The sequence below is a fragment of the Fistularia commersonii genome, chromosome 13, assembly GCF_037954325.1.
Source record: "Fistularia commersonii isolate RoL2024-O1a breed Wild chromosome 13, RoL_Fcom_v1.0, whole genome shotgun sequence".
In the NCBI taxonomy this organism is placed as follows: Eukaryota; Metazoa; Chordata; class Actinopteri; order Syngnathiformes; family Fistulariidae; genus Fistularia; species Fistularia commersonii.
In genome coordinates this window covers 6,524,635-6,548,945 of record NC_141296.1, presented here as the reverse complement: position 1 = coordinate 6,548,945, position 24,311 = coordinate 6,524,635, and the positions used below count along the sequence as shown (strand labels likewise).

General features: G+C 38.7%; 4 protein-coding genes across 6 annotated transcripts; 3 read left to right on the top strand and 1 right to left on the bottom strand.

Moving 5' to 3' along the window:
* Positions 1 to 130: 130 nt before the first annotated feature.
* ccdc85b (coiled-coil domain containing 85B) lies at positions 131 to 2,581 on the top strand. Its single transcript, XM_086158180.1, has 3 exons — positions 131 to 241; positions 426 to 505; positions 640 to 2,581. The coding sequence occupies exon 3, from the start codon at positions 832 to 834 to the stop codon at positions 1,432 to 1,434; it is 603 nt and encodes a 200-aa protein (XP_086014306.1). The 5' UTR covers positions 131 to 241; positions 426 to 505; positions 640 to 831; the 3' UTR covers positions 1,435 to 2,581.
* Positions 2,582 to 2,586: 5 nt separating this feature from the next.
* fosl1a (FOS like 1, AP-1 transcription factor subunit a) lies at positions 2,587 to 9,459 on the bottom strand. Its single transcript, XM_086158175.1, has 6 exons — positions 9,227 to 9,459; positions 7,450 to 7,487; positions 7,215 to 7,333; positions 6,516 to 6,779; positions 4,757 to 4,864; positions 2,587 to 4,652 (listed from the first exon to the last, which is right to left on the bottom strand). Exons 1-6 carry the CDS (start codon positions 9,322 to 9,324, stop codon positions 4,101 to 4,103), a joined length of 1,179 nt encoding a protein of 392 aa, XP_086014301.1. The 5' UTR covers positions 9,325 to 9,459; the 3' UTR covers positions 2,587 to 4,100.
* A 1,107-nt stretch (positions 9,460 to 10,566) lies between these two features.
* On the top strand, positions 10,567 to 18,548 carry yif1a (Yip1 interacting factor homolog A (S. cerevisiae)). Of its 2 annotated transcripts, none has more exons than XM_086158179.1 (9): positions 10,567 to 10,949; positions 11,324 to 11,375; positions 12,190 to 12,434; positions 14,880 to 14,984; positions 16,358 to 16,436; positions 16,539 to 16,596; positions 16,708 to 16,863; positions 17,371 to 17,464; positions 17,823 to 18,548. In XM_086158179.1, exons 2-9 carry the CDS (start codon positions 11,345 to 11,347, stop codon positions 17,979 to 17,981), a joined length of 927 nt encoding a protein of 308 aa, XP_086014305.1. In that variant the 5' UTR covers positions 10,567 to 10,949; positions 11,324 to 11,344; the 3' UTR covers positions 17,982 to 18,548. The 2 variants fall into 2 exon arrangements, with proteins under 2 accessions (XP_086014305.1, XP_086014304.1); XM_086158178.1 differs by having other exon boundaries at positions 10,568 to 10,945.
* A 117-nt stretch (positions 18,549 to 18,665) lies between these two features.
* LOC147227764 (forkhead box protein N2-like) lies at positions 18,666 to 23,823 on the top strand. 2 transcript variants are annotated; one of them, XM_086158176.1, is made up of 5 exons: positions 18,666 to 19,117; positions 20,139 to 20,766; positions 21,011 to 21,132; positions 21,868 to 21,923; positions 22,340 to 23,823. In XM_086158176.1, exons 2-5 carry the CDS (start codon positions 20,179 to 20,181, stop codon positions 22,690 to 22,692), a joined length of 1,119 nt encoding a protein of 372 aa, XP_086014302.1. In that variant the 5' UTR covers positions 18,666 to 19,117; positions 20,139 to 20,178; the 3' UTR covers positions 22,693 to 23,823. The 2 variants fall into 2 exon arrangements, with proteins under 2 accessions (XP_086014302.1, XP_086014303.1); XM_086158177.1 differs by lacking the exon at positions 18,666 to 19,117 and having other exon boundaries at positions 19,701 to 20,766.
* The last annotated feature ends 488 nt before the right edge of the window (positions 23,824 to 24,311 follow it).

The following is a 24,311-nucleotide window of genomic DNA, read 5'->3' as shown; positions in this document are numbered from 1 at the left end:
ATTCTTGAAACAAAGCCTTGTTTATGTGTTAGGTTTACCAGTCCGTGATTTTATTTTGAAGGTCGTAGAAACGTATTTCCGGGAAGTTGGCGAGTTTGACGTTAGCTTTTCTGTTCAGTGAAATCACAACCGTGGAAGTAGCGTAATGTAGGCGGACATTGACGCGGTCACAGTCCGGCCCTAAAAGATGATCATAAACGATGCACTCGCTTTGAGGAGGAATGGGCGACAATGGACTACGGTTCGTTTTTTCGATCTTATCTAGATTTCGAAAATAAATGATTTTTGAAAAGCTTGCCGCTGCACCTTGCGGACTCATCCGTCAGCCACCGGGGGGGGGGATCGAGTTCATTCAGCCGAGGCGAGCACTGCCCGATCAGACGAGGCCAACCATGTAAAAATAACACACGCACTTACATCTGCAGGATGCTGTATTGAACCGAGTGGATATTCGGATATATTTAGCCGTCGACACGGCACATCTGCCGTCAAAACACAAGCGGTGGTGAGTTAAGCTCTGATATTCCTGGAGGCCTGTGGAGAGGAGAGAGGATGATGACAGATTGACACGAATTGAGTTTTGCCCCTCTCTCTCTTTCTCTCTCACACACACACACTCATCGGGGCATTTTTACGCAGATTGCAGACACTGGATTCAGCGCAAAACCTCGTCTGGATGAAGTTCCCCCCGTGTATCTGTCGCTGTAATGGCTGCGTCTGTGACATCTGGAAGATGAAGATGTTGTGATGCGTTCAAGGACCGACTCTCCCACCAGGCCTGCATCCCGGCGCTTTTAATAGATTCTCAGGGACTCTCCGAGGGGAGAAAAAATGGGTAGCGACGGCGAGATATTAAATCGGGAGCTGTCGAAGATGTCCGACGAGGATTTGCTGGCGTGCTCCAAAGAGGAGCTGGTGAGTCGGTTGCGTAAAGAGGAGTCGGAGAAAATCTCAGCTCTGATCCAGCGCGGCCGACTGATCAAGGAGGTAAACAAACAGCTGCAGGGACACCTCCTCGAAATCAGGGAGCTAAAAGTCATCAACCAGCGGCTGCAGGAGGAGAACGTGGAGCTGCGAGACTTGTGTTGCTTTCTGGACGACGACAGGCTCAAAGTGAAGAAGCTGGCCCGGGAGTGGCAGCTGTTCGGCCACCACGCGGCGAAAGTGATGCGGGAGGACCTGGGCGGGTATTTGAAAAAGCTGGCCGACCTGGAACGCATGCAGGACGGCTTGGTGAAGGAGAATTTGGACCTGAAGGAGCTTTGCCTGGTGCTGGAGGAGGAGTGCGTCAGCAGGAGTGACTCCAGCCCCGGGGGGTCGACCGAGCTCACCCTGCCTTGCATGGTGGCCCGGGACCTGGGGGATGGGAGCTCAAGCACAGGCAGCGTGGGGAGTCCAGACCAGCTCCACCTCGTCTGCTCACCTGATGACTGATGTCAGGCGGAAGGGAGCGAAAGCATCTCAGCCTTTTCAATGCTGCAAGATTTGTGTGCCACTACGTTTTGACTTCACAAATGTTTTCAACCACTACCGGATGATTTTTTTTCTGGACTGACAGACAGAGACACTTAATAGATGTTTGCCACTTGATGAAGGTTTTACAGTTTTTCTATAAAGTCTTCTGTTTTTGAAAGGGGTTCTTTTTTCAGTGGTCTGTTGTTTTAAAAAAGAAAAAAAAATTGGGACCCAAAAGTGGTCTATACTAACTGATCTCATGCACTGGACTAGCCTACACTGGTAGAAAAAAAAAAAGCCTGTTTCAATTGCACTGGACAGCGTTATCGTGGATCTTTAAATCACAGATCTATTTCAATCCAGTTTTGAGCCATATTAGTCAATTGACCTTTCAATAGCACTGAAATAGATACATTGTGATAAAAGGAAATAGGACAATATTTGCTAGATGCTAGAATATCTAATGCACTCTTCCTCAGGGCAGGATTGGAGTGCCATATGTGCATGATGATTGTCCCCGTTAACCAGACTGATTTGAAGGCCCTTCAGGTTTACTTTTGGGGTTGGGGTGGGGTCGGGGGGGGCTGCTGTGCATCATGTACACAAGCTAGAGCCAAGGCAGAGCCAGCACACTCTTGTTAAAAGTTTTGGGTCAGGCACGATAGATGTCCGTGGACCTCACTGCGAACTGAACTGACGTGTGAGTTCTGTCCGACACTTTTCTAAGAAACTGGAAACTCTTTGTATCAAACTACAAGGTCTATCATTATTTCTATTAATAGACAAGATGTTTCAATTCTCTCCTGTTACATTTTTATACCAATGTTGTTGTAGACAAATTAGCATATCACCAAGTTTTAAGTTGACGATGGTCAGCTCTCTGTAACTCTTGCTTTGTATTTACCCCGTAACAGTAGGGCAAACTTTCTCTTTGAGCCTTCTTTATCTTGATTTATCTGTATTAACTGGCATTGCTAACCTTTTTGTTTGTTTGTTTGTTTGTTTGTTTGTTTAAATCATACACAATGCTCATGGATTTGTAAAGAATAATTGGTCTTTAGCTGTTTATTGGTGGGCTATGCCTGTAGTGCATTGAAGAGCTTTAAATACAGTAGGTATGACACTCTCTGGCGTTCCGACCTTTATTTATGTGTTTGACTTTGCCGAAACAGTCACTCGCATTTACACAGCACAGCATGAAGGATTGATTTCTGCACCATGCTTGATTGCTACTCATCTCATGGCACACAGGCCAACTTTATGGATGTTCATCAGTTTTATTTTTGGATCCCTGTCTGCACAGTCGGAGAAGCTGAAGAGGGTTGTGCTTTTACCCACTTAGCGATGTACAGACATCCTGTGACAGCAGCGTATACAGATTTCTTTTTGCCCTCTAGCTCTCAATCTGCCTCTCATTCTGTCTCTTAACTCTCTCCCCTAAATCCTTTTCAGCAGAGCGATCCAATGCCCTCTGAGCCATGTAAGTATCAGCAGGAGATTCACATATTCGGGAAGCAGAGAAACAGAGAGGACAGTGTTTTACATGCAGCTGCCATGAGTTCACCAGAATATACTGAAAGAAACTTTTGCTGACTTTCAAAACCGCAAATAATAATTTTCATCACTGATTATCTTCTAGTTTACTCTCTACATTATTGTACCAATCGCAGCTCGGTAAACCTTAAGCATTTCAGGTCCATACTCACAAAGAAGTCTCAGCCTGGAGAATTTGTAACCAAATGAACAATTATCTCTTCTTATCTAATAATAAAAATTCGGTAATTGTCAAGCTAGACTGACTTTCAGATTTTCCTCAGATTAATGCGTAGACATCTTCATATCAGCATTGTATACTTCTAAGTTGTAACTATGTGTATCAAATTGATGCATATGAATGATTACTTCTCACTATAGCTGTAATTCGTTGTTTTTGAGATGCATTTATTCGAGTTATGTTCATGCTGTGACTTTTCACACTGTTAGGATTTCTCTGAAATAAAACAGATACAAAGGTCAAAGTAAGGCACTGCCCATCAAAATAGTTACTTTATCTAAAAGAATAAAACATTATCAAAAATATATTACACTCTTAAAAATAAATATATGTGATTACATCATCTGTATCAACTCCTATGGCCCAGCCGTAGTGGTCAATAATCTATCCAGACAAATAACTTTCTTTCCCTCCATGAGAAAATGTAGTGTTACATTACATGATGTAACTATGTCAGTAAATTTAATAGCACGTCAACTCATGACTCAAAATATATGATTAGATGTTATTCATTTTAGAAAAAGCTATCATAATTATTGAGATGATATATATACACAGATATATATGTATATATTGATAGGCGAGCATGATTTTACCCTTACATTTTTATCCCATATATTCCTCATGCCATATTATAAGTGAACTATAAAAAAGTGTAACATTTAAATTGTGATAATGTCGCCTCTTTGACCATTAGTAAAAAACACGTGTAACAAAAAGATGTGACGAAGCAGATGCACGCACGTCACTTTGAAATGTAATTGCAACAGTCATTTCAATTCTGTTGCATGGAGAATCCCAGTCTCACATGTGACGCCGCAGTAGGCTATCGTTACTGAGCATTGTGTCTTTAGGAGGACTAAGCGATCACTCACAGGGTGAGGATCGTTGGGGAGTGAAGTGAATGATCTGACTGGTCACCACTGCTGCTGCTGCGGCGGTGAGCAACTCCACAAGGCTGTGGTGCCTGAGACACTGGGACATTCCCCTGATGTGATGCACCATGGGATGTGATGGAGGCATTGGTGTCTAAAGACCCAGAGGGATAGGTGAAAACCATGCCAGCAGTGAATGAGGTGAGAGAGGGAGTAGACATGAGGATGGGTGTATGAAGTGACTCTGAGTCATAGGTAGCAGCGGATGATGTCAAAGGCTTGGTGGGGATGGTTATCTTTGGTTTAGGCTTCTCCATCTTTGCTGGCAGTTTTCTTGAGGGTTCAGGTGTTCTGCAATGCTCAGGTTCAATCTTGATGTCTTCTACGGTCAAAAGTGATGGGTTCTGCTCGGATTCTGAGTCGGACTCCTCAATTTTACAAATAGGACGATGGGCCTCCAGGATGAGCTCAAGTTTATCTTTTTCTTTTTGTAACTCCGCTATTTCCTTTTGTAAACGTGACTTTTCATCCTCCAGCTGGTCGGTCTCCTACATCAAGAGAAAAAACACAGAATAATTCTCAATGCTTGATTTACACGTAGACTGGTAGGACTAGTGCCCTGCTTCCAGCATTTGATTCAAAGTTCACTCACATTTTGCAGTGAATCTGTCAGCTCCCTACGACGATTACGACATTTAGCCGCTGCCAGTTTATTCCGCTCTCTTCTTACTCTCCGTCTCTCCAGCTCTTCCTGAGAAAGCTTTAAGGTGATTAAGAATAGGGAGAAGAATATTACATATGATAGAAGTGGCTTTCAAACATTTGTAAAATTTAAAGTTTATTGTCGATGGTGGCTTTTAAGTACATTTATTCGACCACCATACTGTAAAAAAACAAGATATCTGTTCTTACCTTGCTTATTTTCTATTCAAGGCCACTTAATGGTTTAGTTTAGTGTAATTACTTTGCAGATTGCAGTTTTCCTTCCTGCTTGGTGAACATTACATATCTTCAGAGCAGATTAATTTTTCTTATTTTTACGCCAAACTGAAGAATTAAATTTTTGTTCGTGAGTTGAGAACAGTTCACTTCCAAGAGATACTTGGTTCTCAAGGCGGTGACGGTCTTAACAGGTAAAGATGATGTCATACGTTCAACTACCAAGAAATGTATACAAATATATGTATAAAATCACACATGACCCTACATATAAAGGCTGTATTAATGATAATATTTTAAAAAAATGCTATAATATTGAAAACTGACGGGGAATCATTTACAGTAAAATTAATACTTGCTTTTGATACTTTAAGTACATTTTTCTTTTAATTCTTTGTAAGAAAAGTCAGGTTTGAATAAATCACTTTTTCTATACTTTTACTGAAGTAAAGGCTCTGACTACATTGTGGTCAGAACTTTTACTTCAGTAAGAGAATCGATAATATCGATAATGTAGTCGCTACATTATCGACCAATCCTTGTTATACATATAAGCTTCGACTTGCCTCTGTTAAACAACTAATCCAGTCTGACACAGGAGAAATACTACCACCATGTGTGCACAGTGAGTCACCACTGGTGTGGCGGGAAGAAGGTTCGGAAATGTTTGAGCTTTTATGCTCTTGTAACATTCTTGACTTCAACTTGCACCGTGCTGAATAATTGCTGTTGATCCAATATTTCCCGCCCTTTCAGGATGGTGAGTCAGTCTCAGAAGCTAGCAGTGACTCAGATGTGAGTCATGGTACTGTGACTTGCCCCTGTGAGTCACGTATCAGTCTACTTCCTGTACCATAAGACTACAAATCCAAGAGTACAACTGTGACAGGGGTGTGGGCCCATTGAGCAAAAAAATAAATAAAAAATACGTCAGGACTAATGGAGATTACAGTTATTCTTTGATTTGTTGAATAGAGTCATGACGATAATGTTTCTGCATTGCTTCGTATAAAAAGTTGCTTTGCTTTCAAAAGGCGGATCTTTGAGGGTCATTGTGTCACTGGTGATTATTTCTCTGAATCAATACTGATTCAAAGTTAATAACGTCATACCTACATTAACAGTCTACTTGCCTCTTACAAATCCAAAGTTCACGTTTAACTATCTCAGAAAGTCCAGAGGTTTTTTTTTTCTTATAAAGATGTCATAATATTGGACCATTTCTAAACTGACCTGTTACATGCAAAAATCTTACGGAAACAGCAATGATGTGTCACTAAGCACAACAGGAAATTGACACACTTGTAACATAGGCTTGATTGAGCCATTACCCACACGTTTGTATATGTATTTCACAAGCTATTACCGTATATCAGAATAAAGAAGACTTCTGCTCTCAGATTGATCACAATTATTTTCTAAATAGATGATACACTGCCTGTTTAGAAATCGTTATGATTTCATTTTCTTACATGTTCATCGTTCCTGCGCCTTGTTGAAGCTGTAGTGTTGGCAGCTGCCCTGATGACCCCTGGTCTGTGATAATGGGAATGGGGATGGGAATGTGATGGACCCTGAGGTTGTGCCCTTGAATGGGATGGATAAGAAGGCACTGGGGACTGCGAGGGCCCTGGTGGATGCATAAGGGAGGGCTGGACCAGCCACTGGAGGTCTTGGTTAGTTGTAATCGCATTTAGGCTTGGGACAAAGTGGCTGCCACTGGCCATAAGAAATTTCTGTGAATACACAATCAACACCAATACACATTAATAATGACTGATTTTGGTTGATTTTCATAATTGTAAACAGGTAATTTAAAAGTACCATATTTAGATACCTTTCACTATATTTTGATTTTCCACTTCACAATGACCCCCCAAAAAACTAAAGGATCTCCATAGAAAAGATACATTGGACTCAGTTTAATCTATTATGATAGGGCAGTTATAGCATAGTTTAAGAGACATATAAAAAACTGAATGAAACATTGAATTACAAACTAAAGTTAAGATCTCACATTGACGGCAGGGTAAATGGGACCGAGTTATCTGTCGATCTGATAGTTAATTACAAAGTACAGCAATTGAAGGAAACTAGTCAACTTCACTCCAAGGAATAGAAACATATTAACTTTCTCTAACAGTTTACATGTTACCATAGAAGGTACCTACCTGCTCCGGTGAAGTTAAGGTGCTGGTGGTTTCCAGGGAAACTGGGTTTGATCCGGGGGTGCTGCCTGTATACCCTGGGTTCCCTCTTCCCTGACCTCCTGAGCTACGATGCATCATTCCTGTTTAAATAATAATGAAAATTAGTTCCAGGTAGGGTTTTTGGCCGGCACATCCGATGAAGAAGTAACTTTCAAACTGAATCTCGTATGCTAGTTCAAACTTGAGGTAAACCCACCTTGCTGCGGCGACCCGGTAGAGTCCAAGAGAGTGCGTCTACAAGGGGGAACAAGGAAGCAAATAACGTTTCAATTTTTTTCAAATCTCCCGACAAAGTCAAAAAAGTGCACTCAGTACATCTTATAATCCTGAGTCATACATCTAGAGGCCAAAATCTGGGGATAGTTGCAACGTTGTAAACTCTTAAAGCGGTCATATAGTTTTGCCACGCCCCTATGTAGTTACGGGAAATAGTGTTGTCTGGAATTGCTCAGGACAAACAGCACGTGACATGACGTCATTTACCAAATATGGTGAGTTTCCTCTGCAGTGTGAAACCGGGATTCCTAAAAGAACTTCTTTCATTTCATAGTGGGATACTCTTACAGCGATTGTGTCGATGTTATACATTGTCCTCAGCCCTGTAACAGTATTCTGTTGAAGGGGTTCAAAAGCAAAGGTAAATAATAGCATGACGTTGTTATTTAGATGTAGTAGCTGAGAGAAAAAATATAATACATGTATTTTTTAAAAAGTTGAAAGGATAGTTTCACTATTTGAGTGGAAATTACAATAAATAACACAACTTTGTGCCATTCTTCCCCTGTTGATTGCACATAGATCAACAATTTATACACTTTTCATCAACAAATGTTTGCATTAAGAAGCATGTTATATGTGGAATAATTAATCATTCCGCGGAAGTAAAATTGCCAATTTAAAATGGAAAATTCAAAATCACACTTGAATTTAGTGATATCCATTTGTATTCAAACATTGCTTGAATTCAAACAGGTCATTAAAAGAAAAATAAATAAAAATAAACACAATTTAAAATGGAAACTTAGGCAAAAAAGGCTACTTTACGTTACAAAAGAAAATAAAAAAAAAGATATAAAATGTAATTCAATTACAAAGTCTGTCGTAACTCTAATTTCTGTTGTCATTAAAAGAAAAATAAATAAAAATAAACACAATTTAAAATGGAAAATTAGGCAAAAAAGGCTACTTTACGTTGCAAAAGAAAATAAAAAAAAAGACATAAAATGTAATTCAATTACAAAGTCTGTCATAACTCTATTTTCTGTTGTCTGTAAATATTGTTGCTCATTACACAATATATTTATATTCCAATATTTTATATTTCGGCAATGTAAAACTGGTGACTTCTCTTCACATAATTAAATATTGATGGTAATTTGATACTGATCCATATACTGTGAAACAAGTGGAAGGTAACTATAATCCTTTTTTTGACAAGTAAAAAGGGTAATACATTACCTTTTCGAAGTATTGATGACAGTACTGACAACATGACATCAACCAAATATTCAAGTATCTTTTTGTCACATCAATTTCAGAACTGCTACGATGTTACAGCCAATGGAATCTCGAAAATTTATTACACAACAAATTTATTGTTGAATTCATTAATACTTGAATATAGATCAAGTTTTGTTTGAATTGATTCACCCACTAGCTTTCCCTGAATTACCATTTAGGAAATGATTCCCATTCTGGAGTATTGTAATGATCAGAAATAAACAATGGAAAGTGGGGAAAAATTAAATTCCTCACTAAGTGGAGGCTTTGGGCATACATTCTCCTTTCATAAACCACATCAGTGCACCCACATGCCTGTGGAGATGAATCAGTAAAGAGGCACAAAATTGCTCAATTATTTTACCAACAATGTAAACAGCGTTTTATTTTGCCAGAATAAAATGGCACTTTAAGATTTACAAAAATATATGATGAAGACAGAGTAAGCTTAGATTGTCACAGCAGCTGCTGACCTTGCAGTCCCAAAGGACAGAGTTCCTGGCATGGGCTGATTTCTCCGAGCTGCTGAATGCTGCACTAATGTCTCATGTTTCTGCCAATACTGGTCCATGTTGAAGATTAAGATAATGTTTTCTCCCAATTAACCGTGGGTACAGTTACTCAACAAAATCATATGTTGAGAGAAATGAAAAGAAAATAGATAAAAGCAATCCAGTTTCATCAGTCTCAGGGGTGTCGTTCACTGATCCATCATTCCCGAGTTTTACAGTTTTTCAACAACTTCACACCCTTTATGAGGAGGACGAAATACAGGAAGTCTCTTTTTAAAGAGTATTATGTGAGAGAAATGTGGGGTAAAAGTGAGAATTAGATGACAAAAGCTTCAGGAATGAAATGATGACACACTTTGTACGTCTATTTGTGACATGCTGTGACATGCCTCCCCCCCAAGCTCCCGAATTCCTCCTATGGAGATCAATAAAGTATCATCTTATTCATTCACTGTGGCCTTTATGGTAATATCATGTTGTTTGAAAAATGAAGGCAAAAATAAGTAAATCAATTGAGAAAGGATTCAAAAAACAGACAAGAGTAAAATACATGGAAACAATAAACCCCAAAAGAGTTTCAGATTGACAAAAAGTTTATGAAGAAGTCAGTTGGTTACTGGATATTGTGTCTGCTTATGTGGAAGATCTTCCTGAACACTTTCCCTCCAAAAGTTAATTTTTCCTGCGTGTTCAAAAGATGTCAAGATTCCATTACAATTTACTCACCCCAAGAATCTCCACATGTACTCAGATTACTCATCCACAGCCACCCACACACATCCCACTCACGTCCCCACACACAAGCGCTTCATCCAGGCATATTCTTATGGCACATTTGTCAAAACTTTAATCAAATTCAAGTTCACTCCTTGACTTTTTATGCTTCTCAGTGAACGGTGAACACATGATACACAATCTACAGTGTTGAATTGAAGATTTTCATTTATTAGGATTATTACTAATGTCAATATTGATGTTAATGCTATATTAATGTTGTACTGGTGCTATTGTCTCAAAAAAAAAAAAACAAAAAAAAAAAACCAACAGATCTTTAAAATCTGTCAAATTAAATGTGTTCAATGACAAATCCGTATCACTTGTGCTTGTCATTTCCTCCACATCGAAATGATTTGGTAAACCAGTCCTGATGAGAATAGGAAAATATAACACTTTGCAAACAGAACTGTCAAATGAACCCATGTGTCAAAAGGGAACTGAATCTGAGTCAATATTCTTGGTTACACTCCCCTTTCGGCTGTCATCAGTGTTTCAAAGAACTCTTACAATTCTGAGTAAAGCGTTAAACACTAGGGACGTAAAAGGGGGGAGACACTGATAGTTTCACGGGGATCCCTAACATTGTGAAAGGGGAAGCTGGGTTGTCACAGAGGTGAATCACATTGAGACCTGCTGAGATAAATCCTCTGTATCAGTCAGAAGACGTGGTTAACATGCTGTATTAACGATGTGGTGCTGCGGGGGGGAAAAAAAACATGTTGACAAACCCGAGAGGAAATAAAGGGAAAAGTAAGAATCAGAAAAAGGAAGCACTATTAACTGTGACCCCAAGTGCGTTTAGTGCCACGCAGGCACTGAGGAGTCCACCAACCGCAGGCGATGGGAGGGCTCAGCCGAGCGGTCCGATAGCCACGTAGCTAGCTACCGACGTTAGCGGTGTGGGTATGTAAGTGCTTAATATTTACTTCATAACACCAAAGAACAGCTTTCCCCCTTCTCTCGAAGCGTTAATATCAGATCTACCAGCCGATGTGGTTTTTGGGAGCCGTTCCGTTTTAGCTGAGTGTCTCTTGAAGAAATTGTGTTGTTAATTCCTGCGGTTTGGCAGCTAGCAACTGCAGAGGTGTTAATGCTAAATAAGTTTATACGTTGTTAAGGTTAGCAGAGTAGCAACCATTATGTAGTTTACCTTTTGACAAATGTGCTATTTTTGGCTTTTTAATGATGAAACCAGTTAATATTTTAGCCCTGGAAGACCAGCTCAGTGTACCATTTAAATTTGCATTAAACGTGTTACTTAATGTGTTTCTATCCTCCTAGCTAACGTCAGTGAACGTTACAATGGACTTGCCTCATCATGGATACAGAGCAAGTAAGAAAAAAAATATTGCATTGTGATTTTACAGTAACCTTTTGCAAATATCCGCTTATATGATTTTTTTTTAATTTTAGCAATTAAAAAGTGAGTGAGAAAGAGAGAGCTCAGCTGGTACAACATTTGACAGTCATTCTCAGTTGCCATTTTAGAAAGTACACCGTACACAAGCTAATGCACTTATCAGCTAAAACACATAAAAATATACCGACCTAATGACTCCAATTTCACTCTGTACCGTGTACTTCGGGTGGCCTGAACATTAGATAATAATAATGATAATAATAGTTCTACATCTGTAGATGTTCATTGTATGAGGGAAAATTCTGTAACATTTGAGCAATAATAACCTTGATGACCTGATGTTGTGCAAATCAGATTTTCCATGAATGTAATATTTAAAGTAAAAATGTGAACTAGAAAGGTTGTCCTATCGAGAAAGAGGGTATAAGGAGCCTTTCACTTCTTATTTTGACCTTTTATGGGGTCCGCCAAGAAAATACTATCTAAGAGGGATTTAACTGGCATTTTGATTACTGTAATTCAGTACTCAAAGATCAATGTCAGTATATCAATGTCAATATCTAGCTCTGCAATGTTTTACCTTTTTCTCACAAGGGTTCTTGGGACACGGTTACTGATGTTTCCTGAAGTTTTTTTCGAGTAGGCCTGAGCATTTTTTGTTACAACTTCTGTGACTTCTGTGTGTGATATTAGGTATATTCAAAGTAACTTCTCAGGATACTGAAAAAGTTTTGCTTTTAATTCAATCTAGATTCTAAGGTCTCATAATCATTTCCATTTTTCCCAGCCAAGCCAAGAGCTCGTGCAGCTCCTGTTGGTGCTGAATCAGTACTGTTTGACGATACCAGCTCATCTGCACCAACGATGAACAGTCAGCCATACTACACTCCAGGATACAATATGCCAGTACCCTCAAATGACATGCAAGGAGGTGATGGGGTTAACAACTTGTTTACGGACCCCATGGCTAATGCTGCTATGATGTACGGCTCATCTTTAGCTAACCAAGGAAAAGATATGGTGAACAAAGAGGTGAGTTTCATTTGGTTCTCTTAAGTTGTGGAGCGGTTAATCCAGAAACTCATACCTAAGGTCTGCGTTTGCTGTTTGGCAGCACTTCATTTTTTCTGCAATTAAGTTTCTTGGGTGTGGTAGTCCAAGTAAGTACAATGCAAACTCGTGAAAAAACAAAAAAACAAAACTGACTTTCTGTATTCTCCATTGTTCATTTCCTACATATTTGCATCATCCAGTGCTTTTCTTAATTTGAATGTGCCATCCCACCCCTCATCACGGCCCTCCTTACTTGTTATCTTCTTTGTGTGAAAATGCATCGCCAGCCTGTTTGCATCTCAATTGACCTTATCAGTATTACACTGGAACTCCCCTTATCCAAGGTGTTTCCTGACTAGCTGGGCTATATAATCACTCCATCACATACTGAGGCTTTCATTGGGCCTTTTGCCAGTTGGACATTCCCAGAACCCCCCCAGTGGAAGTTGCCCTGTAGGACCCCTAATCAGATACCCAAACACTACATTGAAAAGCGACAACTCACTTAGGAGATGAGTCAGAGCAGCATACTCCGAAATATCATTAAGATATAATTTTAGGCATATTGTGCACTGACAGTAAGTTTATATCATGGGTTCTATATCTTTATTGAAAAGGTCAATTCAAATGCAATTGAAGGGGTAGAATGTCTCTTGAAAATAGATGGAAGCTGTTTCTATACTTGTTGCATCTATGAAAAATGTAAGTGAAATAAAGAGATATAAAACAAATCTTAAAACCAGACCTAATTTGCACTGTGATAAGAGGTCTCTCCCAATAAGCACAGACGTTGGAAGATTCCTGATAAAGTTATACATGATGCACTAATATGCTTTTTGTTCTTCTTTTCATTGGTGCTTGAGGATTTATTAAAGATATGAGAAAATGATGTATCCCTAGGAATCGAGGAAGATTTATAAAAGTTAGCTTTTGATTTAGTTCCAAAGGCTTGAAAACATTTCAAGCTAGTATTCTGGCCCTATTAAATAGGAAAGGCATATTAAACTAACATTAACTAATGTTAAATTAACCTAAAATGTTTCTTTTGATAGCTTTTTTTTATAGCTATAATCATGTCTAGCATGTGCAGCAGCCTTTTATTTATTGCTTTTACACAATCCAATCTCAAGGAATACAACACATATTGACCAAGAGGTTCTGGTTGCAGGCCAACTATGGTTACAATCCTGCAGTTAGTCTGGTAAAACCAGCTAAGAAGAGGAACATTCAGCAATAAGTGTCTTCCTCTGTTGTTTTGCAAGTTACAAATGTCCTTTTTTGCTCTTTCTTTTTAGCTACACTGTGTATGGGCAACAACAGTTTGTTTGCTCTCTAACAGCTTCACATTCCATTACTTTCCAATTCAGCTTTGTTTTACATTTGTCCTAAATAACTTCAGGGTTTCTCTGCAGACATTACAACACTTTAAACTCTTCTTATTTAGGTGGGGTCAATATTGTTCTCCTTGCATACTTTTTATTTCGTAACAAAGGATGAATGACGTGTCTCACCAATTTGAGGTTGGGTATATAGCGCCTATTGCTCATGAATATGAAATCTGAAGTGTTGGCTATTTTGCATTTTCCACTGTCTGATATGAGAAATAACTTACTAAGTAAATTCATAGACATGAATAAGGAACTATTTCTGCTTAAGTAAGCTTCTGTGAGCCCTAAAAAATTCTTATATACTAATGGTAAATGAAGAATTAAGATGGTAAGTTGCTGTCATAACTCCTTTTCCCTTCATCTGATGACAAGCTCCAACACTTAACCAGGGTATACTTGAATCTCATTCCTTACTATGTGAAAGTTTCTCTACAATAACAATCCTTCCTCACTGCCATTATTTTTCAGCTCGCTCAAGCAATCAGAAATTCAAATTTTGAAAAGTGCCTCGTGTAAAATTACAACACTATTAGCAATATTTTTTTGTTATTGACAACATACCTGTATAGCACTGAAGACACACAATCTCCTTGTCACCCCTGGCTTAGGGAAACATGACCTTTGACTTGGAGGTAGTGATTCATTCTGCCTGTATTTTTGTCATATGTAACTCAGTGGGGTAGAGCAAGTGCTTCACATGTATGTGGTCCTGGGTTCAATCCCCAGCATCTCCACTGTAAGTCACTTTGGTTAAAAAAAGCATCTGTCAAATGCCAAAAAGCACTGAAACTTATATGTTGTTTTTGTCCTTTAAGTTGTTACCTTTCTGTAAGGAAATTTGCTGTTGCAGCACAAGATTGGCAACTGATACACAGTCGGTGTAAAGCACATATTCTAGGCTGTGAGCCAGTGTAATCAACATCCCTTGGGGGAGACATGGCCTAATTTAAAAATGACTGACTCAGCTTTCATTTTTTGTTTTTTGGCATTCTTGTGCTCCTCATCTGTTTAAGTTTGCTGTTCCTTTGTCTTACAGATCAGCAGATTCATGTCCGTGAACAAGCTGAAATATTTCTTTGCTGTCGACACCAGATATGTCCTGAAGAAACTTATGATCCTTATGTTCCCATATACACATCAGGTAATCAGTATTTCAGCTTGTCAGGCATTTTCCACTTCTACCAAGCGAGGATAATACTAAACATTTCAGAAGTTTAAGACATGTGTGATACATTTATTTGGTATCGTATTTTCAAGCAGTTATCAAATGCATATCACATAAAAATGATTATCAGTCACTCGGTCATTACTTCAGTCAATGTTAGGACTTTATTTCCAAACACCAAAATGCTCTGTAGATGTAGAGCATGCTGAGCTGTGTTAATTCCCACAGTCTTTAACTTATTTAGATTGCAAATTCGGCTCGACTCCAAACATTCTGTGCCCTGATAATATACAAACTACAGTGTACAAGCTCTCCTTGGAAGACGTTGGTCACATTGTAATTACACCATATTGGCAATGCTAGTTTAATCAGTATGCACTATCACTTAACTGTTTACCCAAGGAGTTTTTGTCATGGAATTTGATCTCTGTGTCAATTCAATGAAAATGAAAATTGAACATTATTTCATAAAGGTGTTTGGTCGTGAAATACCTGTCTGTGATTTCTGATATAGTCTGAATCTAGGAATGCGTGTCATTGAAACCCACTTCTGTCTAAAGTGGCCTATTACATTACATCCATCCAGCCTCACACTGATCATCATGCTATGAATGATGCTTTTAGGCATGATAATGTGTCTCTGAATGAATGTAGTTCAAAGTATTATTGTAGTTTTGAGCCAATTTAGGTTAAAAGCTTTTGTTTTCTAGCTGGTGGTTAAATAGCTGGTGCTATACAATTGTATGTTATTCTTAAAAGTATCTTCAGTGACAGACTTGCTGGCCAAGTCCTATAGAAGGTCAAGTTTAAAAAATTGGATACAGTCAGTTTTGTTCTTGAACGAGAATTCAATGACCGCATTAAAAGTACAAAATATAGCTAGACAAATTTATGACTACATCTAACTTTTGAATTCAAAAAATGCCTTTGTATTTAACCTTAACTGCTAAATAGTCTACCTAATTCGTCTACATTAAATCTTGCTGTAGTTAACTAAAATTGTATCCAAACTCATCAGATCTTACTTTAAAAACAAGTTCATCAAATACAGGATTGTTTGATGTAGTTGGCCCATATCATCTAAAAGTAGAAGAGGGAACAAGATTTGTGATGCCTGTATGTATTTTTTTTTTTTTTACAACAGCTGCTGTTGTGATTTTAAAATGCCAATGTGTGTGAACACCTTGAATATAATGTAAAAGAGTCATGTAATCTCTTAAGTCCACCTTTGTGTCCTTGAGATCTACAAATGGAAACTGTATTGCATCAGTTCCCTGAAGCACTAGTTTTATCCTCACCAGAAAAAATTTAAGATTATATTCTGAAGTAGTTGTTTATCTGTTTGGTAGGATTGGGAAGTTCGCTATCATCGGGACACTCCTCTGCCTCCCAGACAGGATGTCAATGCACCCGATCTTTACATACCAAGTAAGCAGAACTTATTTGAGATTTTTTTTGTCAGAAATATAACCCTGAAAGAGCAGTGCTAGATTATCTGGATGACAAATTAAATACTTTTTTGTTTTCTAGCAATGGCTTTCATCACCTACATTTTACTAGCCGGAATGGCCCTTGGCATTCAGAAACGGTGAGAGATACAGCCTCATCTAGATGTTTTGTAACCCATAGTGAATTACTTTGTATACTTCAAATTAAATGTGGATTTTTTTTTCCTGTGTGCGTGCGTGTGTTTGTGCAGGTTCAGTCCAGAGGTACTCGGACTGTGTGCTAGCACTGCCCTCGTGTGGATCATCATAGAAGTTTTAGTGATGTTGCTGAGTTTGTACCTACTGACCGTACACAGTGATCTGTCTACTTTTGACCTCATTGCATACAGTGGATATAAATACGTTGGGTACGTATTACATGAATTCTTCATTAAGCATCACTTTTTTACTTAAAATGAAATGAAAATTCAATATGGTATAAACCTAAAATCAGAAGGCCTTTTTGAATCATACATTTACCAGAATTACTCATTTGTTTCGGGACCCACTAAACAATCTACAAAAGAATTACCAGTATAACCATAATATCAAAACAAACTGTCAAATTGCATGAATTTATATTTCTGTGTCCTGGCCCCTCACAAATATGTAAAGCTTTAAAATGTTCAGTGTCATGGTATAAAAATCTACTTACAATCCTCAGTATGAATTGACATGTTGCCCAGGCCTGGCTGAATATCTTTCAGATTAAACTAAATTATGCTCTTAGACGAACAAATTTACATCGCAGGCACACTTGTCCTGGTCGAGGTGACAATTATGAAGGGGCTACTGTTAATATTGCAGTATATTTCTGTGCCATCTGGTATTTTGTTAGCTATTTACTGCAACAACATGGTGACTTTTTCCTCTAGGATGATCTTCACAGTGCTCTGTGGTTTACTGTTTGGCAGTGATGGTTATTATGTGGCCTTTGCCTGGTCCTCTTGTGCCCTTATGTTCTTCATTGTAAGTATTTTAATTTTATAATGTACAACATTTGTCATGAACGCATGCATGATGCTGCACTGAAATTGTTTTTAGAGACCATACAATCGTAATTCTTGGCTTATACATGGTGATTACAACTTTGTGTGTCTTCTGTTAGACAAATGGTAATTTTGGTGATAAAATGTGAGTGTAGGATCTCAGAATATGATAGATAAGGATCATAGAAAAGATGGCTACGATAGAAATACTGTAAAATATGTACAATATATATATATTGCATTATGGCCTGTATTTTTAAAAAATAATTTCCATGTTTGCATTGTGAGTTGTTCAAATAAGCCTCAACATCAAAATAAAACTAGGTTAATTTCTACAGGTTCGGTCTCTGAAAATGAAGATCCTCCCTTCACTCTCATCAGACTCAATGGCAACAGGATCAAGTGCAAGACCCCAGCTCCGTCTTTACATCACTGTGGCAACTGCCATCTTTCAGCCAATCATTATATACTGGTTAACGTTTCATTTGGTCAGGTGACCGTTGAGGCAGTAAACCGCCTTGAGTCCAGGGAACCTGGAGTCCCCCAAAATTTGTTTGAGTGTCGCTGTTTGTGCACCTGCTTTTTATATGCGCATTTGTCAGTAAACTCGAAACATATATTACAGTGTTGTGCTGCAGGGTGTTTCCAGCCCATCAGACAGACATTTTGAAAACACTAAAATTCACCAGGACATATGGAAATATATTTTCTACAATGAATGAAAAGCAAATCAGAAAACTGCTTATTCTTTGCCAATTAACGTCGAAGACAAGGGCTTTCATTGTAAGATATGTTTGGTCATAACTTAAATTCAGTTCAAGTTTCATTTTTATAAAATGGTCCTTGGACCATTTTCCATTACTTACTCTGCACAACTGCAGATGTCCCACCATGAAAAGACAGCATACATGACTCATACATTTTCTCCAGTATGGTAATGTTGCTGTATTATTATTTTTTTGTGATTCCTGGATTTTATTTATCTACATGTGACAAAGCATGATAATGTTTGGATTTTTTTTTTGTAGAGAAAAAAATAAATATATTAAGCTTTGTGTATTCAATCTTACTTTCATGTCTTCTGTTTTTTTTTTGGCCAAGTTCATTACTTATTTTAGCACAGTTTTCATCTTAAATTTTCAGTCAGTCAACACTGATTTGGCATCTTCAAATAACCATTCTCAGATATGTGATGTGATTTTTACTGTTGCTGGGGAGACACTCCTCATCATTTGACTGTCAGGTTTTAAGGCCACAGATTTAGATCACATTTCTAGGTAACGATATTTTAACTTAACACTTACAAGCAAATGTCTCCTTTGTAAACTGACAGTTGTCGCAGAGAGAACCCTGTCAATAACTCAGCTGAACTCGACGAGGAGGTGTCTCACTTCTATGCTCAATCTGACAGCCGCCTCGCTGACAGGCCGGTGGCTCTGGAGCGCCCCCGGCGAACGGGCACTTTGCGGAGCGTCTTTTCCGTTTCCATGGCAACCCCAGACGGCAACACAACACGAAGAAAGCGGAGACTCCGATTCCAGCTGCACATTCACCTTCAATTGAATGTCGCACACTGTATGAAGTCCCAGATTTTTTTTTTTCAAGCACTAATTTTTGTTTCCTGGCTGCTCTGGTGAGTAAACGTCATCTTCGCCCCGCAGACGAGACCCTGTTTGCCATTGTGTTACCTGTGAGAGGAAAAGGCGGCTTTTTAAGAAGGTGAAACTTTATATTACTCCGCCATTTGCCCTTTCAACAACTTTGTAGAACCATGTGGCATCAAACCAGGCTTTTGAGGCCATCTATATATCTTTTGAGGGAAAATAAAATCACCCATCTGCTGTAGGGGACATTTCCAACCTCGAATTTGCTTACCAAATACCCCGCACCTGCAAAGTTTTACGCCTCTTAACGCTGAAGGAGGTCCGGTGAGAGTCCATGCTTAATGGACTTCGGAATTTTGGGGAGGATGCTGGGACGAAGGGAAAACTATGGCTAACATTTAACTGCTCTGACCTGAGACTTTCTGTGCCCGATTTGAATCCTCTCCGTTTAATGTAAAACTGGTCCGAGATTCTAAAATAGGTTAACTGTGAGCCAAAGAATACAAATGTGTGTTTTTCTTTGTTTTGCTTATTAACTTTTAGAATGAATTTAATATTTTAACATCAAAAACTATGATACAGGTTTTTAGCGTCGACAGCCAGACAGATCATTATACACAATTTCAAACTTTCAGTAAATTAAATAAACAAGAATTTGCCAGAAAATCATAACGAGTTCAATTATAAAACATAAAAAGCAAAGGGGGAAAGCAAGGGAATTTTGAACTGGACATTTTTTAGAGGTCAGACAAGTGAAGCAAGGTCAGATTTCAACATGCTGTTTAAATAATCTCTCTGGTATATCTGACATGCATTTTTAATAATCTAAATAGATGACAATGTATCAACATGAAGAAAAGTGCTTGTGAACTTTTTTCATAACACCCAGCCTTACTGCACCTCATTTTTATTTCAAGCAGGATTTAAAATTAAGTGGAATTATGTGAACTCTATTGATTTTGGCACAAAATAAAATCCCCTAATCTCTGGATTTTTCTGTAACTAAAAAATCCTGCCTCACTGCAATATCTGTGTCTTGTGTTTTGGCAGAGGTTCAACTGAATGAGTGAAGTTTCCTGCTGGGAGTGAGATGGAGAACAGCTCTCATTCACTGCCGCCCTCATCTCCATGTCCCAACACTTTTCTGGATTCTCTGCCTTTCTCCTCCTCACAGCAGCAGACCTGCTCAGATGTCAGCGTCTCTCTACCGCTGTCACCAGTTTCCTTCCCTCCATCCCCAACCTCACTTTCTCCAGCCACTGCAGAGTCTTTCCAGTCCTCCTCCCCTTTCTCTCATTGCACGCCGTCTCAGTGCTTGAGCTCAACAGACGTCTCAGACCAAGACGACCTGACCTGCCTCAGCTGGTTGCACCAGAGGGGAAACCTGCTTCCGCTGCAGCCTCTACACAAAGTGACACTGCTACCTCAGCAGGAGCGTTCTGCGCCTGCCAAGCCTTATCTGCCTGCCTCTTCGAAGCCTCCGTACTCTTTCAGTAGCTTAATTTTCATGGCAATAGAGGACTCACCCAACAAGAGACTGCCAGTGAAAGACATCTACGAATGGATAGTCAACAATTTCCCCTACTACAGGACAGCCACGGGCGGCTGGAGGAACTCAGTCCGACACAATTTGTCCTTGAGCAAGAGCTTTCGTCGCATTCAGAGGGACAAAGGCCAGGTGGGGACATTCCATGTCTGCGCAGTGGTAGCAATGAAGCAATCAAGACACTAAATTGATTTGAAACACACTACCCTCTGCCTTAGACCATCTTCCCAGAATCCAGATGCTTGTTAGATCAGCCTTAGGTGAAATACAGTAAATGGGATGAAATCGCTGTTCATGTACTGTGGTACATGTCATAGCTTTACATGGATCCGCAACAACTGCTGTTTTTTAAGTATTGTTTATTTCCTTATTCCAGTCGGTGGGGAAGGGATCACTGTGGTGCGTGTGTCCAGAGTACCGCCCAGCTCTCCTGGAGGTGCTCAGGAAGACGCACAGTTATCACAGTTCCAACGGGAATCTCATAAATAAGCCTACTCTGTGAGTAACATTCGTCACCATCGATTCAAAAATTCCAAAACACTAACTAATGTGTAGAGTATGAAAGAAAAGGCTGATCCCAAGGTGGAAATGAATTAAGAAAGTGGTTGAGATTTGAGCTGGGAAATACAGTACATTGATACAAATTGACCACCATCTCTCTGGGAAATTTATTACTTTTTAAAAAAACAATTGTTTTCTACTGTTGGTAAAATGTGGAAAAATTATGTTTGATAAAACAATTAACATTTATTTTTAAACATCGCTTTTTATTTAAATCACATATTTAGAGATACTGCAGTGCCATATGTCTTATGGAATTATTTTTTAGTTCCAAGCGGCCTGAGTGAAAAAGATACAGTCTCGAATAGCAATCCAACAGCTGCCTCGACATATCAGCGGTTTAACATTTGTTTCATTCATTTCTGTTAAATGATTAAACAAGCAGTTTTACGGTCTCACGGTTTTTAAGGAACGTACAAGCAAACAAAGCTCCTCAAATGATAGAATGAGCTGCTTTTCATGCTTTTATACTGGCCTTAATTGAATGACAAAAGGAAGCAACCCTATTCAATATTCATGTATTCATGTGATTTATATATTCAGCTGGCCAACTATGGTGTTCATGTTTGATGCCATTCCCTATGTCTCTAAGTGTGTCTTTTTCTATCTAATTTTATATATTTAATAACCAACAACACCATTTTATGTGCCATAATTTCCTTCTACATTCAGGTTGGAGGGAGATGACTTTGGGGTGCCTGCATTGTGTGACTCTTTGGAAATATCAGGTTAGCGACAAAGCATCTCACTGCAGGATTGCTTCAATTCACATGAAAAGTGACAATTGACCCACTATGAATTTCTTACATTTCCAATTTCATGTAGGTGTAACAGCTTTTTGTGACACTTTTATTACCTGTGGTCCTTTTCCTGCTCTGCAGCTTTCTCAGCATGCAACATTGTCCCTGTGTTTGTGTTAGTTGTCATAGCAATGACTGTCTGTTCCCTTGGCAACCCAGCAATTGCCTCCTGTATGTCACATCATTTATATCTATTTTATAGTTTTTGTACTATATATTCATTCAACCATGTTCACCAAGCATCCACTGTACAAATAGTGGTTATACAACATCAAGTTAAGTGATTCTTTAAATAATTATCAAGCTCATATTCTAATTTTTTTCTGTTAACGTTTGTCCACCAGATCCTCTCTCTCACACCCTGCTTCTGTCCACACCTTCAACCCAACCTCTAACCAATAACAATCCAACTTTTGCTGATCACCTGCCTTGCCCTTTGTCCCCTGATCACGAGGAGCTTGTTACCATCGAGTCGGTTGAATACCCACAAGAGGAGGTCAGCGACGAAATGGACAAAGACCCACTATCGGATAGCGGCTACATTGAATTACATTACTACCAGTCTAGCCAGTACCAGTACCTGGTGCTGCCAGGTGACACCGAGCTGGACTTGGAGACTGTGGAGATCCTTCAACTTGATGCAGAGGCACAAGAGGCAGCTGGATCGCTGCTTGACTTAGCAGGTGGTGGATATTAATATAATCCCATTTTAAAAGTCAAAGTTGTATTGTAGCTTCAACTCATTACAAGCATATACTCGAACTGACAAACATCACCGGCGATTTTTGTCCTACAGTCCTATGTGATGATGGATTGTTAATGGCTGTTAAGTCATCTACTTCTTCCTGAGACTTTGACACTGCCCTAAAGCTAATACACTGTTGTGCAGTTTGGTGAAAATATTGATAGACCTTTATGATAGATTGTCATTTCACATGTACTCAAGCACTTTCAATGCTGAAGTTTTCCTACCAAGCGCTTCTGAATCTCTCTCCATATCATAACTTGGACTTAGATTCATTTGTGTCAAAATACTTCTTAAAAATGCGGATAACACATATGCTGAGAACTTCAAGTTTAGGCACAAGTATTACAGAGTTTTTGCTGTGATTTTTCTATTATTGGGTCAAAGGTCATTCTCAGGGTGTAGGGTGCATTTCCTACTTATGTAGAAATGTGTTTCTCAAAATGAAGCTACGTTTTGCATTAAATTGTTCCAGAAAGTAGGTATTTGGAGGAATCAATTGAACACTGAATCACATTCAGTCAATGATACACCCATATCATGGGGCAGCCCCGAGGCCCAATGGTCAGCATCTCGTAACACAGTTCCTTTTTAGGGAAATATTTTAAGCCAACATGAGATTAGTATTTCACTAATGACCTAGCAGTTTTTAATTATGATTGTTCAAAATAATTTTATTTAAGTTATAATTCAATGGCAACAATTGCTATTACCCTTAATGTATTCGAAGGCACTGAATTACACAAACTCAAGTGCTTCCACTTTGAATGCCGGTAACCATCTTGACATCTTCTGTTGATCATGTTTGTTCGAGTTGAGGTTTTTGTACAAAATGTGAGACTAATTATTTTCTGGATATTTGTTTTTTGTGATAATTTGACAACTGGAATATAAGCTCATAAACTAAGTTGAGTTCCAAAGGTTGTTCTTTGATTTTAGATTTCACAGTACTATAAGACAAACACTGCCATTTCAACCCCTTAACATTTCAGGGTACCATCAACTCGGCATTCAAATTTTTCTTTAATTGTTTCTAGTTTTGCTTAAACTTTCAATTTTGTACTCTAACAAATAAAATCTTTGTCTGTGTGTTTGTGGACTGAGGAGCCATTTAATCTCTCTTGGTTTTTATTCAGACAACTCATAACTTATATTTTGCTTTGTAATGCAATTGTATTTTGACAAAATTATGTAAGTACGTCAAAGTTTTAAGATACCAAAGGAATATTTCAAGGTGACTTAAGAAATGTTCTGTTTCATGCAATGAATAGCAAAAAGATTATTTCAAGCATACAATTGAGTTTTTACTTACCATATATTTAGTGTCTTAAAAATTTGGATAATTTGCCAGAAACAACCACAATACAAGTCTGGGTAAAGTTTCCCTTTAGAGTAGAGTGGAAGAGAAACATGTGAAGGGATTGTGGGATTTATTAGTGTTAAAGGATGAATCACTTTTCAAGAATAAAGGGAAAGTCAGGACTCAGGGAAATTGCACACTAAACTGCATGTATCTAAAAATTGATATTCTGCTAAATACACTGCACCATTGACTTCCCCCAGGCTATAAT

Coding starts and splice junctions, on each gene's coding strand:
- ccdc85b (XM_086158180.1), top strand. CDS start 832: ATGGGTAGCGACGGCGAGATATTAAATCGGGAGCTGTCGAAGATGTCC.
- fosl1a (XM_086158175.1), bottom strand. CDS start 9,324: ATGGACCAGTATTGGCAGAAACATGAGACATTAGTGCAGCATTCAGCA. Junction 7,334..7,449: donor TACCGGGTCGCCGCAGCAAG/GTGGGTTTACCT, acceptor TTATTTAAACAG/GAATGATGCATCGTAGCTCA. Junction 6,780..7,214: donor CCTTAACTTCACCGGAGCAG/GTAGGTACCTTC, acceptor GTGTATTCACAG/AAATTTCTTATGGCCAGTGG.
- yif1a (XM_086158179.1), top strand. CDS start 11,345: ATGGACTTGCCTCATCATGGATACAGAGCAA. Junction 11,376..12,189: donor TCATCATGGATACAGAGCAA/GTAAGAAAAAAA, acceptor CATTTTTCCCAG/CCAAGCCAAGAGCTCGTGCA. Junction 17,465..17,822: donor GTGCCCTTATGTTCTTCATT/GTAAGTATTTTA, acceptor TAATTTCTACAG/GTTCGGTCTCTGAAAATGAA.
- LOC147227764 (XM_086158176.1), top strand. CDS start 20,179: ATGGAGAACAGCTCTCATTCACTGCCGCCCTCATCTCCATGTCCCAAC. Junction 20,767..21,010: donor TTCAGAGGGACAAAGGCCAG/GTGGGGACATTC, acceptor TCCTTATTCCAG/TCGGTGGGGAAGGGATCACT. Junction 21,133..21,867: donor CTCATAAATAAGCCTACTCT/GTGAGTAACATT, acceptor TTCTACATTCAG/GTTGGAGGGAGATGACTTTG.